This window comes from Salvelinus sp. IW2-2015, linkage group LG12, assembly GCF_002910315.2.
Source record: "Salvelinus sp. IW2-2015 linkage group LG12, ASM291031v2, whole genome shotgun sequence".
NCBI lineage: Eukaryota > Metazoa > Chordata > Actinopteri > Salmoniformes > Salmonidae > Salvelinus > Salvelinus sp. IW2-2015.
The window spans coordinates 679,554-697,973 of NC_036852.1; the positions used below are offsets into that span (position 1 = coordinate 679,554).

General features: G+C 43.7%; 1 protein-coding gene and 1 long non-coding RNA gene across 2 annotated transcripts; one reads left to right on the forward strand and one right to left on the reverse strand.

Moving 5' to 3' along the window:
• Positions 1-1,314: 1,314 nt before the first annotated feature.
• LOC111970840 (activin receptor type-1) lies at positions 1,315-12,138 on the reverse strand. Its single transcript, XM_070445896.1, has 12 exons — positions 11,985-12,138; positions 6,800-6,870; positions 6,168-6,238; positions 5,821-6,075; positions 5,483-5,694; positions 5,310-5,393; positions 5,248-5,263; positions 4,915-5,061; positions 2,985-3,260; positions 2,590-2,787; positions 2,316-2,446; positions 1,315-2,128 (listed from the first exon to the last, which is right to left on the reverse strand). Exons 3-12 carry the CDS (start codon positions 6,223-6,225, stop codon positions 1,997-1,999), a joined length of 1,509 nt encoding a protein of 502 aa, XP_070301997.1. The 5' UTR covers positions 6,226-6,238; positions 6,800-6,870; positions 11,985-12,138; the 3' UTR covers positions 1,315-1,996.
• Positions 12,139-13,389: 1,251 nt separating this feature from the next.
• LOC112081172 (uncharacterized) lies at positions 13,390-15,921 on the forward strand. Its single transcript, XR_011480648.1, has 4 exons — positions 13,390-14,138; positions 14,227-14,296; positions 15,096-15,213; positions 15,553-15,921. It is a non-coding gene; the product is annotated as an uncharacterized lncRNA (long non-coding RNA).
• Positions 15,922-18,420: the final 2,499 nt, after the last annotated feature.

An 18,420-nucleotide genomic window follows, 5' to 3' on the forward strand; every position in this document is an offset into this window, starting at 1 on the left:
CAGAAAAGGAACTCAGCCGGGTCTCAACTTATTATTGAGAGTAAGAATAGTAGAATATACCAGCTGAAATTTAAAAATGTGGTTGTGCAACAGCAGTTTCTCTTATGTCAGTCACTCAATTAACTATGTCAGCTAACAATGTTTAGATTGGTAGCTAGTCTAGCCAGCTATCTTAACTTGTAGTAATCATGGCCAAATACCAGGGTCCCTGACCTCCAAGGGGGCCTCATTGATTTTGTTAGTCATTCTCACTCATATCACATTAACATGACATGTCATTTCAATGTGTAGAATTACAGGAATTTAGCTTTATAACTGCAAAAATATCTCCACCCCCTGGCAAAATTTGTCAATGTTTACGTTTTTTTCTCTGCCCCCAAACTTCTGAGGTTCAATGCAGCCGTTTTTATGTCAATATCAAATCATTTCTGGGTAACATTTAAGGCATACTATGGTATTTTTGCAATAAGACTCTTTTTTTTTTTGTCATTTAGCAGACACTTATCCAGAGCGACTTAGTCGTGAGTGCATACAATTTCATACCTTTTCTACTTCCCCATAGTCAGATGAACTCGTGGATACCATTTGTCTCTACGTGTAGTTTGAAGGAAGTTATTAACTAGCCTTAGCGCAATTGCACATGCTAGTAGATACCTTAGACTAGTTACCATTGGCTCACAAGACTACCTCCAACTGACTTCATACAGGATGCAGAGACATACAAATGGTATGCAGTTCATCTAACTCTGGGGAAAGAGATAAAGGGCTTCATTGCTAAAATACGGAAGTATACCTTTAAGTACCTGTGATTGTTTTCAATTAAAATTGTCAAAAATAAACAAAAATAGCTTCTTAGCAAGAGTCATTTCTAAGGCAAAAAACTTTACTAGCACTGTCTGGGAGTGGAAAACTAAAAATGTTATTGGCAGAGAGGTTTGGAACTCTTTCTTCTTGGTCTATTAACTAATTTACCACATGGTGATGTCACCATGGAAGGCCGAAACTTCCTCCCACCAAAACAGGCCGAAATTCCAAACAGCTACTACACTAAAAGGGCATTATCATAATTTTCACAGTATTATTCCAACCTCCTACTGTGGAAATATATAGAACACAGTAAAATCACGTTTAAAAAAACTCTCTCCGCCGTAAAGAGGGGGCCCACAACCAAAGCCGGCCCTGCACTCTGGGTAGGCAGAGTTTTTAGCTTTTGAAACCAGTCAATTGGCCCCAAGGAGAAAACTGCCAACATGGCGCGGGTATGAGCTAAATCAAGAGCACTGGGTGGAATTCTACAAAGCATACAACACTGAATCAGTATGTGGTTCCTATGTTTATAACTGTAATGCATTCACAGCTCACAATTCAAAGCATGTGGAGGCATGTCTCCTGACTTCCTCTGTAAATACACAATGTCTTACTAGCCAAAAAAACTGCATTTACATGGGTACATAAAGTTTCCTTGTAATGTAATCAGTTTTCCCTTACCAAGACCAACTCCCAAACATAACATTACAAATCATCATAGTCCCACCCTACACATAAAGCACATTACATAAATATTTTACTATAGAGTTCACAACCACAGCGTTCATTTGATCCTATTGGCTCTGTTCCTGTGTAACTGAACTCAATATTGTGTGTGTGTTCGTTCATGTGTGTACCTACATTGGAATACACATCTGATTGTCTGAGTAGAGCAGCATAATATGATTGGCTGAACATTGAAACGACAAATGGGCAGAAGTGCGTGTGTGCGTGCGTGTGTGTAGAGGGTCTGAGCCCCTGACCCCTGCAGCGTGCACAGGCCTTTAAAGCAGGGTAAGGCTACGGTAACACCATCTCTCACACAGAGTGACCAGATAGTTCAGCATTCAGCCAATACGGAAAACAACATTCATGTTCAGTAGCAGCAGCTGTGTCCATCTGATCTGGCATCTCTACTCCCCTGCCTTCTTTCCATCTCTCCTCTGGCAGTCGTCCTCCTTTCCTCTCCTCACGACTTCTTTCCTTTCTCCAGGGAGCTATGGATCTTGTTCAGGGTCTTTTTGATGCGCAGGGCTGTGAGGCGAGCCGAGGGGTTCTGGTACCAACACTCCTTCATCAGTTTCACCAGGGCACACAGGGTCTAGAGAGAGAGGGTGGGAGAGAGAGAAAGAGAGGAGAGGGGGCGAGAGATGGAGAGGGTCATTGTAAGTTGATATACAAAAAGATAGGGTTTGAAACACATAAACCTGAGAACAGATGACCTTAATTTAGTGTTACCGTTAAGGTCATGGTACCAGTGTGTGTGGACATGTAGTGGTCATACTCACAGGGTCGGAGAACCAGCGGTTGGGGATGAARGGTCGTTGTTGTTCCACACACACCACCTTCCTCATGTCCTCGAAGCTGGGGTCGTTAGGCACCTGGTCATAGAACGGAGGCTTGTACTCCTCCACAATACCTGATCACAGGGGTAAGAGGACATCTAGTGTTAGGGTCAAGGGTTACAGGGGCTGGGTGAAGGAAAGGGGACGAGGAGAGGAAGCCACTTGACGTCAGAGGTTCCTGAACTATTTGAGGTAATAAAACATTATTAGTCCTCACCGTTGCTGTAGGTTCTACTAGCGATCTCCCACAGCACCAGACCGAAGGCCCAGATGTCCACTCTCTTATAGGCATCAAAACAGTCTGTCTGGATGGACTCATCCAACACCTCAGGAGCCATGTAGCGCTTGGTGCCCACCTTGGGGTTGTTTCCTACATCCAGCTGGTTGTCTGACTGGGAGTGGGTTACCGCCAGGCCTGTAGGGAACAGAGAGAGAGGAGAGAAACTGGTCAGTACTGGCACAAAATGGCTACTCTGTGTGACTGGGTGCCCTGTTTTTTTCTTATATGGCTCTGCGTCTATCAATCTCTGACATTTCTTTCACACTGGATTTAAGTACCGAAGCTAATTAGTAGCATGTAAAGACAGACACTCAGACACACACACTACTGACCCAGATCAGCTATACAACAGCGTAGCTCCTTGGTCACCAGTATATTCTTGCTCTTCAGGTCTCGGTGAGCGATGGCCGGCTTCCCCTCGGTGCCGAAGATCTCCGTGTGCAGGTGCACCAAACCGCACGCCACCGACGTCGCCATCGCTAGGCCCTCCCCCGTCTCCACGGGAACCCTCTGGAGGTAGTCGTAGAGCGAGCCGTTGTCATGGTAATGTGTGATAAGCCAGAGCTGGGTGCTGGAGTTCCGAGACGTCATATCTGACGCCATGAAGCCTGGAAGGAAACCGAGAGGTCAAATATCTTAACTAATAACTATTATTTTAATATTACCATCAGGGTTCTCCCCAGGAATTTTTAACAGGGTGCTGCTAAGTACGGCGGGAGATTTTATGAACACCTGTAATGGTCTTACAGGGCATTTGGAAAGTATTCAGATCCCTTGACCTTTTCCACATTTTGTTACGTTACAGCCTTATTCTAAATTAGATTAAACTATTTTTTCCCCCTCAATCTATACACAATACCCCATAACGACAAAGCGAAAACTGGTTAAGACACTTTTGCAAATGTATTAATAAAAAGAATTATATACATACGTATTCAGACCCTTTGCTATGAGACTCGAAATTGAGTTGAAGTGCATCCTGTTTCCATTGATCATCCTTGAGATGATTCTACAACTTTATTGGAGTCCACCTGTGGTAAATTCAATTGACTGGACATTATTTGGAAAGGCACACACATGTCTATATAAGGTCCCACAGTTGACAGAGCATGTTAGAGCAAAATGTTAGAGCAAGAACCCGATGGTCACTCTGACAGAGCTCCAGAGTTCCTCTGTGGAAATGGGAGAACCTTCCAGAAGGTCAACCATCTCTGCAGCACTCCACCAATCAGGCCGTTATGGTAGAGTGGCCAGATGGAAGCCGCTCCTCAGTAAAAGGCACATGACAGTCCACTTGGAGTTTGTCAAAAGGCACCTAAAGGACTCTGACCATGAGAAACAAGATAATCTGGTCTGATGAAACCAAGATTGAACTCTTTGGCCTGAATGCCAAGCGTCACGTCTGGAGGAAACCTGGCACCATTCTTACGGTGAAGCATGGTGGTGGCAACATCATACTGTGGGGATGTTTTTCAGTGGCGGAGACTAGTCAGGATTGAGGGAAAGATGAATGGAGCAAAGTACAGAGATCCTTGATGAAAACCTGCTCAGGACCTTAGACTGGGGGGCGAAGGTTCACCTTCCAACAGGACAACGACCCTAAGCACACAGCCAAGACAACACAGGAATGGCTTCGGAACAAGTCTCTGAATGTCCTTGAGTGGCCCAGCCAGAGCCCGGACTTGAACCTGATCTAACATTTCTGGAGAGACCTGAAAATAGCTGTGCAGCGACGCTCCCCATCCAACCTAACAGAGCTTGAGAGGATCTGCAGAGAAGAATGGGAGAAACTCCGCAAATACAGGTTTGCCAAGCTTGTAGCATCATACCCAAGAAGACTCGAGGCTGTAATCGTTGCCAAAGGTGCTTCAACAAAGTACTGAGTAAAGGGCCTGAAAACCTATGTAAACGTGATATATATATATATTTTTTTGTGCAAACATTTCAACAAACCCGTTTTTGCTTCGTCATTATGGGGTATTGTGTGTAGATTGAGGGGGGAAAACGATTTAATCCATTTTAGAATTAGGCTGTAAAGTAACAATGTTGAAAAGGTCAAGGGGTCTGAATACTTTCCGAAGGCACTGTATATGATAACACCACCGCTCTTACATTATTTGAGAACCCTGACCATTATTAAATATTATTTGAATATTACCATTTCATATCATAACATTGTTCGATATGCTGTTGTGTGCTTGTGTCCAATAAAGCGTGTTGGAGCTGGATGTGGGTTAGAGAGAGAGATGGACGCCTACTCACCCAGTATGTTCTCATGTCTCAGTAGCACTGTGTTGTAGATCTCAGTCTCTCTGAACCATGACCTCTCGTCTCGGGAGGAGAAGATTTTCACAGCCACGTTCTCCCCCTGCCACTGACCCCTCCAGACCTCTCCATAACGCCCCTTACCTAAAGACATGGGGAGAGAGACCTCATTTGTTACAAAACCCCTGTTTACATTTATATTATGTGTTTGTCTGTTATATGTGTTGTGATTCTATGAATCTACACACTCCAGCAGGCTGATCTAATTGTTGCCTTTCTACGTACCTACACACGCCATCAGGCTGATCTAATTGTTGCGTTTCTACACACCTACACACTCCATCAGGCTGATCTAATTGTTGCGTTTCTACACACCTACACACTCCATCCAGGCTGATCTGTCTGGCCACAGTTCTCTGGACCAGGAAAGGCAGGCCTGAACCACTGCCTGACGTACAGGAGTGGTCCAACAGCTCCTAGAGAGAGAAGTGGGGGAGAGKSAGYMSWRKWSYGMMRTCTCTATAAAATARWTGCAAACAAACTCATACAAGTKTTTTCTTCTTACAGCCAYAGTGCTGTCCCCAACATTAGAGGTGATGAGTCCGTCAYTCGCATCRTGTTCTGGGTCAAACTCCTGTAGTCMCTGTAGCCTGCCGTGGTGCAGCCTCCTGCAGCCCAACACAGATAGGACTGACAGGAGGGTTAGGATCACTACTGGACCCAATACAAACAGGGCCAGAGTCTCCACACGATACCTCACAGGCTCTTCTTRTGGAGCTGGAGGGAGAAAGGCGGAAGAGAGAGAGAGAAAATGTTACATCACTATAACTGGACCCAGCATGCCATGAAATAAGCCAAAGTCTTTGCTTTTCTTAAAAGTAGTTTAAGGGGTGCAGTTCCCACCTGTAGCGAGGAGGGGCAGTAGTGAGCTGGCGGTGGCGTTGCGGTTGCACATGAAGCTGGAGCAGCAGAGCAGGGCATGGCTGAGGGAGGAGGCCGTGGAACAGATCAAACGGGTCTTCTCTGATCCCTGCAGGCAGCCTCMTGTTACTACGGCCCCATGGCTACTGACCGCCACCGACGAGTAGCACTGAGAGCCCTCGCACTGGGGGGAGTTCAGGCAGCCGCTGCCCTCACACACACACAGCAACTGGCCATCTAATAGAGAGAGAGAAMAAGGGGAGAGAGTTAACACACATGCAAAYCAAATGMCCATATGAGAGAGAGCGGTAGATATACTTCATGTCTACCTTCGGCCAATGTCTGCAGGGTCTGTAGCAGCAGGAACAGAAAGACACAACGACCCATTTGGTTCACTGCACTGTAGGGGAGAGGGAGACGGTCAGCTCTCGGAACAGGGCTGGTCACAGTCATTTTATTTCCTCTCTTTAAGGGACACAATGTCTTTTGTCTCAATTGATCGATCCTCTGCAGCGTGTGTGAGTGAATTAAACTGGGCTGCAACTCGCAATGTTGACAGGGTAAAATACATAGCCACACTATGTTGTTGTCTTAGGTCTCTTTTGGTAGTGTTGTGGTGTCTCTCTTGTCGTGATGTGTGTTTGGTCCTATATTTTTATTCCCAGCCCCCGTCCCCGCAGGAGGCCTTTTGTCTTTTGGTAGGCCATCATTGTAAATAAGAATTTGTTCTTAACGGACTTGCCTAGTTAAATAAAGGTTAAATAAAACATTTAAAAATAAACAATGAGCAGAATATAAAGGGCAGAATGTAAGACCAACATCAGACCATGGATTGGGTCAATTTAATTTAGAGAGGAATTGAAACTGAATTGAAATTGCTACTCACTCTCTGAATAGACTGAATTGCATTGGAACTGACCCAAACCTGGTCAGATATGGGCTTACTACTCGCAGGTCTTACTTGTAGTGGTCCAGTTGGGATGCTCGGCTGTGCCTTAGGGCTCAGACATAGCCCGTCTGGCCTCTACAAATCTCCGGAGGGGACAGGAGAGAAGCGCAAACAGTAGCAGGATTCAGTTAGACACATTCTCATATCAGGTAGCCATCATACATGCATTACTGTTTATTTTATAGCCGAGTTTCTCAACTGCACAATGTACAGTCGGGGCCAAACATTTTGAGAATGACACAAATATTAATTTTCACAAAGTCTGCTGCCTCAGTTTGTATGATGGCAATTTGCATATACTCCAGAATGTTATGAAGAGTGATCAGATGAACTGCAATTAATTGCAAAGTCCCTCTTTGCCATGTGAATGAACTGAATCCCTCCCAAAAAAATCCACTGCATTTCAGCCCTGCCACAAAAGGACCAGCTGACATGTCAGTGATTCTCTCGTTAACACAGGTGTGAGTGTTGACGAGGACAAGTCTGGAGATCACTCTGTCATGCTGATTGAGTTCGAATAACAGACTGGAAGCTTCAAAAGGAGGGTGGTGCTTGGAATCATTGTTCTTCCTCTGTCAACCATAGTTACCTGCAAGGAAACACGTGCTGTCATTATTGCTTTGCACAAAAAGGGCTTCTCAGGCAAGGATATTGCTGCCAGTAAGATTGCACCTAAATCAACCATTTATCGGATCATCAAGAACTTCAAGGAGAGCGGTTCAATTGTTGTGAAGAAGGCTTCAGGGCGCCCAAGAAAGTCTAGCAAGCGCCAGGACCGTCTCCTAAAGTTGATTCACCAGCAGTACAGAGCTTGCTCAGGAATGGCAGCAGGCAGGTGTGAGAGCATCTGCACGCACAGTGAGGCAAAGACTTTTGGAGGATGGCCTGGTGTCAAGAAGGGCAGCAAAGAAGCCACTTCTCGCCAGGAAAAACATCAGGGACAGACTGATATTCTGCAAAAGGTACATGGATTGGACTGCTGAGGACTGGGGTAAAGTCATTTTCTCTGATGAATCCCCTTTCCGATTGTTTGGGGCATCCGGAAAAAAGCTTGTACGGAGAAGACAAGGTGAGCGCTACCATCAATCCTGTGTCATGCCAACAGTAAAGCATCCTGAGACCATTCATGTGTGGGGTTGCTTCTCAGCCAAGGGAGTGGGCTCACTCACAATTTTGCCTAAGAACACAGCCATGAATAAAGAATGGTACCAACACTTGCTCCGAGAGCAACTTCTCCCAACCATCCAGGAACAGTTTGATGACGAACAATGCCTTTTCCAGCACGATGGAGCACCTTGCCATAAGGCAAACGTGATAACTAAGTGGCTCGGGGAACAAAACATCGATATTTTGGGTCCATGGCCAGGAAACTCCCCATACCTTAATCCCATTGAGAACTTCTGGTCAATCCTCAAGAGGCGGGTGGACAATCAAAAACCCACAAATTCTGACAAACTCCAAGCATTGATTATGCAAGAATGGGCTGCCATCAGTCAGGATGTGGCCCAGAAGTTAATTGACAGCATGCCAGGGCGGATTGCAGAGGTCTTGAAAAAGAAGGGTCAACACTGCAAATATTGACTCTTTGCATCAACTTCATGTAATTGTCAATAAAAGCCTTTGACACTTATGAAATGCTTGTAATTATACTTCAGTATTCCATAGTAACATCTGACAAAAATATCTAAAGACATTGAAGCAGCAAACTTTGTGGAAATTAATATTTGTGTCATTCTCAAAACTTTTGGCCACGACTGTACAACACATTAATGATGTGATGTACATCAGTCTAGGAAGTACAAAACCAGCACTGTAGTAAAGTTACTGGTTTGACTCCATAAACCATAAAACACGTATAGCTAGTTAGACAATAACGTTAGCTACCTAGTGAAAATGTTCTAGATAGCTAGTTGGCTAGACATGATTTGCCAAGGGAGTGGGCTCACTCACTCACTCCTTCATGCCCTGGAAGGTTTAGCGAAAGCTAACTGGCTAGCAATCAGTCTCCACACGTCTGTTCTCCTCGGCCATCTAGCTAGCTACTGTTCGCTAACGCAGGCAGACAACTTGGCTAGCCAACTGGCTAGTTAGTTATACCATGGCATTGTTGAATACTCCTTTCTTATTGGCTTGAAGGGCATTCTAGAGCGTGCATTATGTAAGGGATAATCAAAGAGTTCTATGGAAAATAATGAACGGTGAAGGTGTGTTCCACGACGCGCTAGAGGAGACTACGACGCAACGCAGAGTGCCTAAATACAGCCCTTAGCCGCTGTATATTGATTATATACCACAAACCCCCAAGGTGCTTTATTGCTATTATAAACTGGTTAACGCAATTAGAGCAGTAAAAATAATTTGTCATACCCGTGGTATATGGTCTGATATACCACGGCTGTCAGCCAATCAGTGTTCAGGGCTCAAAACACCCAGTTTATAAAGGGCATTATAACCTGGGTGGTTCGAGCCCTGAATGCTGATTGGCTGACATCCGTGGTATATCAGACCATGTACCATGGGTATGACAAATTATTTTTACTGCTCTAATTACATTGTTAAAACTTCTCTAGGTTAGAGGGCACTATTTTCACCTGCGGATGAAAAGCGTGCCCAAAGTAAACTGCCTGCTGCTCAGGCCCAGAAGCTAAGATATGCATATATTTGGTAGATTTGGATAGAAAACACTCTAAAGTTTCCAAAACTGTTATAATAATGTCTGTGTGTATAACAGAACTGATTTGGCAGGCGAAAACCTTTGAAAAATCCATCCAGGAAGTAGGATCTTTTTATTTTTGTGGTTTTCTATTCAATGCCATTACAATATCCATTTACTTAAGACTCAAATTGCAGTTCCTATGCCTTCCACTAGATGTCAACAGTCTTTAGAAATTGTTTCAGGCTTGTATTCTAAAAAATGAGGGAGTAAGACCAGTCTGAATGACTGGACCCTAAAGTGTCACAGAGCTTTTTCATGCGCAATCCCGAGAGCGCGCCTTAATTGTTTACCTTTTATATTGACGACGTTATTGTCCGGTTGAAATATTATTGATTATTTAGGCTAAAAACAACCTGAGGATTGAATATAAACATCGTTTGACATGTTTCTATGAAATTTACGGATACAATTTGGATTTTTTGGTCTGCCTGTTGTGACTGCGTTTGAGCCTGTGGATTACTGAAAAAAACGCGCAAACAAAACGGAGGTTTTTGGATATAAAGAGAGACTTTATCGAACACAACAAACATTTATTGAGTAAATTAATGTCTTCTGAGTGCAACCATATGAAGATCATCAAAGGTAAGTGATTAATTCTATCCCTATTTCTGACTTGTGTAACTCTTCTACTTGGCTGGTTACTGTTTGTAATGATTTGTCTGCTGGGCGATGTTCTCAGATAATTGCATGGAATGCTTTCGCAAGCCTTTTGGAAATCTGACACCGTGGTTGGATTCAAACGAAGTTCATCTTTAAACCTATGTATAACACTTTTTTATAATCAGTATTTCTGTTTTTGAATTTGGCGCTCTGCAATTTCACTGGATTTTGGTCAGATGGGACACTACCGTCCTATGTACCCTAGAGAGGTTAACATATTTCTAGCGGCAAACGTGTTAAATTATAACCATGGTATGAAAGGGATAATCAACTCGGGGCTCAATGAGTTCTCTGGAAAATAATGCAACTCCATGGAAGGTCAGTTCCACACCTTCTACGTCGTTCATTATTGAAATTGAGCTCAGGTGCATCCTGTTTCCATTGATCATCCTTGATGTTTCTACAACTTAATTGGAGTTCACCTATGTTAAATTAAACTGATTGGACAGGAGTTGGAAAGGCACACCAGTCTATATAAGGTCCCACAGTTGACAGAGCAAAAACCAAGCCATGAGATAGAAGGAATTGTCTGTAGAGTTCCAAGACAGGATTGTGTCGAGGCACAGATCTGGGGAAGGGTACCAAAACATTTCTGCAGCATTGAAGGTCCCCAAGAACACAGTGGCCACCATCATTCTTAAATGGAAGAAGTTTGGAACCACCAATACTCTTCATAGAGCTGGCCATACTGAGCAATCAGGGGAGCAGGACCTTGGTCAGGGAGGTGACCAAGAACCCGATGGTCACTGACAGAGCTCCAGAGTTCCTATGTGGAGATAGTAGAACCTTCCAGAAGGACAACCATCTCTGCAGCACTTCACCAATCAGGCCTTTATGGTAGTGGCCAGATGGAAGCCACTCGTCAGTAAAAAGGCACATGACAGCCCGTTTGGAGTTTGCCAAAAGGCACCTAATGGGAAACAAGATTCTCTTGTCTGATGAAACCAAAATTGAACTCTTTGGCCTGAATGCCAAGCGTCACAGCTGGAGGAAATCTGGCACCATCCCTACGGTGAAGCTTGGTGGTGGCAGCATCATGCTGTGGGGATGTTTTTCAGCAGATCGAGGGAAAGATGAACATAGCAAAGTACAGAGATGCTTAATGAAAACCTGCTCAGGACCTCAGACTGGGGCGAAGGTTCACCTTCCAACAGGACAACGGCCCTAAGTACACAGCCAAGACAACGCAGGAGTGGCTTCGGGACAAATCTCTGAATATCCTTGAGCGGCCAAGCCAGAGCCTGGACTTGAACCTGATCTAACATCTCTGGAGAGACCTGAAAATAGCTGTGAGGCGACGCTCCCCATCCAACCTGACAGAGCTTGAGAGGATCAGCAGAGAAGAATGAGAGAAACTCCCCAAATACAGGTGTGCCAAGCTTGTAACTAAGACTCGAGGCTGTAATCACTGCCAAAGGTGCTTCAGCAAAGTCCTGAGTAAAGGGTCTGAATACTTGTTACTTCTATACATTTGCAAAAATCTAAAATCCAGTTTTTCCTTTGGCTTCGTCATTATTGGGTATTTTGTGTAGATGGGGGGGGGGGGGGTACAATTTAATCCATTTTAGAATAAGACTAACGTAACAAAATGTGGAAAAAGTAAAGGGGCCTATACTTTCCGAATGCACTGTATTATTGTATCAACTTCTAGTTAGCCAACGTTTACTTACGGTTTTATTAGTTTGCAATTCACTAAAAGCTGTTGTAAATTTAGCTACGCTAACGTTGAACCAGTTTACTTGTTCTAGCTCAGCTTCGTTAGCATGCCCTTAGCTGGCTAGTAGCAGCTAGCTCCCCAAAAGCTTGCGAAATGGTGCTTACCTGGGCTTAATTAACTGATTTAGGTAGGGCTACTCCAAATTAGCGTGCTAGTTAGTACAGTTGCTTTTACTGTAGAAAGGCTGAACGAACCGACCACCACCCACAGGCTTCTTGTTGGGTCGTGCAGTTCTAGCGCAACAACATGACGTCACAACGTTCCCATTATAATGCATTGTGGGTACCCCAGTCCTCCAAACCATTTTGGGGTTCTCTCCAGTACAACGTTATTTTTGTTTTGGTGATTTTGTACCCAAATCTCATGTAATTCATTGAAGCATTTACAATGAGTCTGTCTGATGTAGCACAAGTCTGCAGGAGGCAGACAGCCAGGTAGCTAGACAGGTGAAGGCAAGTTCACTTGTGTGATTTCTTTTTTTTTCTCATTGCCTTGAACTCCTTCTTTCTCAGTTTTCGTGGTCCTTTGACCTCGTCCTTTCCCTTCTGTGTTTACAGAAGGCAGATATGAAACATTCTGGATAGGTGGAGAAGCAGTATGGTGTAACCTTCCCTTTGCCTAGAATGCTCGGTGGAGCTTCGCCATAATGCTTAGATCCAGCCTACATGGATGAGATCTGACAATGGTCAGTCACACCTATCATAAACTCTGGGATGAAGTTTCCCCTAGGTACAGAACTAGGATCAGCGTCCCCTCCCCGATCATAATCATTAGTTGGAATAATGCAAAACTGACCCAAGAACATATTTTAAGGGCAACTTCACTCTACTCCCATATCACAAGTCTAGGGGCGTTAACCTCTGAGCAATGGCTAAACTCCAAACCTGACCTCCCCTCATAGCCTACTACCGCAATGCACTACCCTCCCTTCCCAAAATATACACCCATTCACTCCCTGTCTGCTCTACACTACAGCAATTGTTCTAGAAGTGCTCTGATAGATTCTGATTATATTACAAGTTTGTGTCTTTTACCACATAGTTCTGTACCTATTCACAAACAAACTGTACTGAGACATGAGATCACTGCAGTTGCAGACTTCTCACAGTCTCCTGCAACATCGATTGAACTGAACTGCTATGTGTTGAAACTTATCTGATAAAATGTTCTTTTTTTATCGGAACGTCCTTATGGCTTTATTAATTTTCCACTGAGTATGACGTGTCTCTTGTACACGTACTGCTTAACTGAGCTGTGTGTATATAAGGAGGGGGTCTGAGCCTCATAAAGTGCATCATATATGAAGAGGTATTGTTTCAGAATGAGGGGTGCTGTAGCTCTGCTTGTGTTGCTGTTCTGTCTGTCTGGGGCATGGACTCGGGAGGAGAGTGGAGGGTGGTCTGTCTGTCTGGGGTATGGACTCAGGAGGAGGGTGTTCTGTCTGTCTCTCTGGGGTATGGACTCAGGAGGAGGGTGTTCTGTCTGTCTGGGGTATGGACTCAGGTGGAGGGTGTTCTGTCTGTCTGTCTGGGGTATGGACTCAGGAGGAGAGTGGAGGGTGTTCTGTCTGTCTGTCTGGGGCATGGACTCAGGAGGAGAGTGGAGGGGTCAGAGAGAGTGGCATCACTCAAAAGGGTCACAGTGCAGGGAGAGAGGGCCAAATGACTTGCGCTTCAGAGACAACCAACGAACAGATGACCACCTCACCTGACATATGGACTGAGATGAAGGAGCTGAGAGACATGGTGCACAACCTGGGAACCATTGTAGTGGAGCAGAGTGAGAAGTTGAGGAACATGGAGGTCGGAGTGACAGCCAGTGAGGCTGAGGCAAAGGAGCAGAGAAACACAGTGACTGAGCTTAGGGTGGAGCTGATGTACCCAAGAATAAAGTGGAGAAAGAGAATGCAGGTCATTTAAGCTTATTATTTATTGCTTTACAGTCAAGAGTCAACTAAAGTTACATTTGATTGATTGTCAGTGAGAGTGGAAATAATGAACATTTAACATTCTGGATGGACATTTATTTCAGTTTAGTTTGTAAGGCACTTATGTACTTAGGCCTTATTACGCCAAGAGGCACATAAGGTCTCAACAATGTCCCACCATATTTCCTGTACTGGGATTTTTCAGACCCCTCTTTCCACAATCAGAAGCAAGGTCAACATGAACTGTTTTTCATATTTCTAGCATTCTAGACCTGACAGCTGGATTGAGTGGCAGTAAGAGCCAGGTGGAGGAGCTGCAGACAGAATGCAGGTAATTCTCTATATTGCTTATATGAATGATCATGATTATTTCTCACCTGTTTCACAAACTTCAATAGCTTATGTTTCCATCATTTTAGCCCAAGCAGCTGAACTATCAGCAATTTGGGACAGAGTGACAGCCAGTGAGCCTGAGAATGCAGGAAATAAGTAAGAGTGATTTACTGGTTGTTTAAAAAGGGATAGTTCACCTAAATGACAGAAATACTTGAATATGGCCTTGTAATAATTCTATGGAATATGTGGTATCTTGCAGGTATGTTTACGTAATGTATATTATAAGTGCTACTGTACTTAGCCTTACTGTTCATAGAAAGTGCATTATACATAAGAGTAGTCATGGAGTAGTTCTGACTTTTTAATGATTGTTCAGCCCTGGAGACCAGACTGAGTACTAGTGAGAGCCAGGTGGAGGAGCTGAAGAGAGCAACTGCAGTTAAAACAGATGATCGCCTTGACATCTGCGTCAAGCATACACACGTCTAGCAAAACATTAGCTTGTCACTCTGAGAGCCACAGTTGCGTCTTCGATCTTAGAAGGGTGATGTCACAGTTCAGTTTAAACTCTACAACACGCACACAATTGAAAATGTAGCAGTTGATTCGCCTGCTCTGTTCAGTTTTGAATCTATCCAAACACCACAAAGCTTCTCTACTCTCTCCTAGTTTGGCTGTATTCAGCTCCCCCCTACTCCCTGATAGTTCCCATCTGCCACAGTAGAAGAGTTCTATCATGTGGTGACATCACTCTCCCTGAGATCTCACTCAAAGCTCTTGCTCCAACATTTAGCATTGTGTTGTTTCACTCTGCAACACTGATTCATACACAGACGCTTATTAACGTTTAATCTTTTGCCAGAGGGTGTAATGCAGTTTTCACTGTGGACTTGAGAATACTAGAAGTACAGTATGTCATTCAATCTGTATGTTATCTTTCCTGTGTTCGCAGACAGGCCAAATGTGGACTTCTCTGCTGGTTTGACTGATTCAGGAACTGTTGCACCCTTTGTTGCTGAAACCACACTGGTATACACCAAAATCTTCACAGGCCTACAACCCAGCTACAGGTAATCTACTTTCACTGATCTCTGGCCTGATTTTAAACCAACCCTTTGTCCCTTTTTGAAAGCCCCTTGCAAATGTGATATGTGTTTGTCGCTCTTTAGTCTTGCGTGGTCATCCTTCCAAATCCTCCTTCGTAGGCCTGGGCATCTGAGGCCAGTTGGTGTTATGGCCGTTAGGCTAGGAGGTTAAGTAGTCTGGCACTTACTGTAGCGACAAAGTTATAACTTTTCTTGTATAGCTATCGGGTGTCAATGGCATTCTGTTGATTTGTGATTTTTGTTGCCAAAAGAGAACATGAGAAATGGAAAGCGTTGATTCCTCTTTACTCTCCTCTGATACAGGTGTCTTCACAGCACCAGTGAGAGGACTCTACTACATCAGCTTCACTGCCATGAGTGTCCAGACCTCGTTTTACATGTATAAGAATGGACAGAAAATCATGTATAGTCAGGGATATAATGCTGGCAGTTATGAGACACTGTCTAATGGAGTCAGTATAGCGCTAGAGGGAGATGTGGTGTACATGCGCATCCCTGCAACAGGCTCTATGATAACTCAAATAATCACATCTTCAGTGGCTTCCTGCTCTTCACTGTGTGAGAACATAATGAATGCTGTAATGGTCTCTAGTGAAGAGTGTATGTCAGGGCCTTTTGGAGCCAAAATGGCTCCCGTATTAATAAATGCATCAATAAAAGCAGAATTTTGTATTATTTGTTAATTAGTTCAATATGACAGTAGCTCAGTGTTTCTGGTTGGTGGGAAGAAGGGGAGAAGAAGGTTTGGGATGGATGATTAGGTTACATTATAGAGTCATGACATAGTCTGTCCCAAATGTACCTATCATTAGCACCAAGTAAAACACAAACTCAAAGTCTGAACAGAGAACTCTTAATTTACGCTTTACCTCAATACCATACTCCTTATAGTTTTTTTTAACCTTTTAATTAGACCTGTGACCTGTTTTATTTTCATCTGGGGGAAAAAAACAAGTGCAACTCTGCCCCCTGAGATAGTTGCCAATGAAATCACCCATATAACTAAATTGTTGACCGGCAATGTTACTATCCAGCTGAGAGTGTTGGTATCTGACTGACTGTTTATCAGTATGGATCCAATGACATACAGTAGGGAGCTCTAGAGAGAAAATAGTCTTTACTTCTTGGTAGTGGCCTAGAGTTAGATGAACTACTGTGCCCTCTGGTATCTGGACAGACATCAACACTTTTTGTTGTTTTATTATAAAGATATTTCAATGGATAAATAAAGTCAAATAAAGGTAGGTCTTTGGACACAGATGCCTTGATCAGCTTTTATCACACCGCTTTTCAATATTTTTTTTTTTACCTCAGTCTCCTCTTCAGCAATTTAATGCATGCATGCTCGATAGGTACAATAACTTGGACAGACAACAACTTTGCACTCTTTTTCCCTAATTAACGCCCACGCTATAATAATATAGAATATGACATTTAGCAGATGTTTTTATCCAAAGCAACTTACAGAAGTGCATGGATACATTTTCTTATGGGTGGGCCCAGCGGGAACCAACCCACGATCGTGACATTGTAAGGGCCTTGCTCTACCAGCTGAGACACACAGGACCAACGTGAGAAATAAAAGGTGACATTCTGTACTTTAGCCTAATTTAAATAAGTTAGGAGGGCACCGTAGAGCTCATCTCTGTACACTGCTCTGGGTTTGGCTCTGTGTCCATGCCCCTTCAGGTCCTATCATCTTAGCACCCTCCCCATTATCTGGAGCAGCGTTTTCAACCTGAAATCTGATGACCTTGGCGACTGGCAACTGACAGACAATGACGACAAGCAGTCTCGTAGCCTCATTGATCGAAATGACCTGCTTTAAGGAAACACCTTCTCAATTGTCTATTTTATCAGTCTTTTTTATTATTGTCTAGACTTCACCTTTGAGAACACATGCAGCTTGTGTCCCATGTTGTGGTTCACTACGATGTGTGTTCTCTGTGTGTATAAGGAAGGGAACTGAGCTCTGTAGACTATCATATCTGAAAAAGCATTGTATCAGAATGAGGGGTGCTGGAGCTCTGCTTGTGTTGCTGTTCTGTCTGTCTGGGACATGGACTCAGGAGGAGAGTGGAGGGGTCAGAGAGAATGGCATCACTCAACGGACAGGGGAACAGAATATGGTGAGTGAATTTCAGATAGAGACCCATAGAACTGAAGCTACAGGCACGACAGGCAAACGCACGACCACACCACCTGATGTCAGGGCTGAGCTGAGAGCACTGAGAGACATGGTGGTTGAACAGAGTGGAGCTGTGGAATTTGGGGGCCAGACTGCAAGCCAGTGAAAGTGAGAATGCAGGTTGTGCAGAAAAGCTTATTCTTGAATTAGTGGGAGAATCAATATGATTATTAAAGTTGCATTGGATTGACTGCCAGTAAAAGTGAAAATGCAAATATGATCAATTGTATCAGTTCACGTTCTACAGTGGGTTGGTCATTTAATGTGTCTCTCAGTTTTAACTGTGAGGTAACCAGAGTTTCTGCTGATATCATTCTAGCATTGGCAACAAGACTGAGTGCCAGTGAGAGGACGGTGGAGGAGAATACTGGCAATGTACTTTATTTAATATGACAGAACATGCCTTTATAGAAAGCAATGAAATACACGTTGAGTACAAATGTAGAGTAAGATGCTGTATGCAGATTTTAGTTGAAATAAAAATCTGTATTTTTTGGGCCCCCACAAATTGGAATAGTGTATATTGTTCCTCATTGTATCATAGAATGAAAATGAAGGGCAAGGAGGAGGAGGTAAAGAGAGGTGAAACATTTTCTGAGAACTTCACTTGTTCCCATGTTGTTAAATTATGGTATTGGAGAATTTCTCTTCACTTTCAAAAAACATCTCATTAGAAACTAAGTAGGTTTAATAAGTAAAGATCTTTTCTAAATCGGAATTTCTGCGTATTTTCAGTGAATTGTCCAAAATAAGTATACTTACTCTCCTGTGTTCACAGACGGACCGAAGGTGGCCTTCTATGCGCCTTTGACTGATTCAAGAGCAGTGGGACCCTTCAGTTCTGAAACCAATCTGATCTACACCAAAGTCTTCACCAATATAGGCAATGCCTACAGCCAACATACAGGTAGCCTACTTTTACTAAATGTACTGCCCAGTATCAAACCGACCCCTGGCCTCAACCACTAGGCCCTTTATAGAGG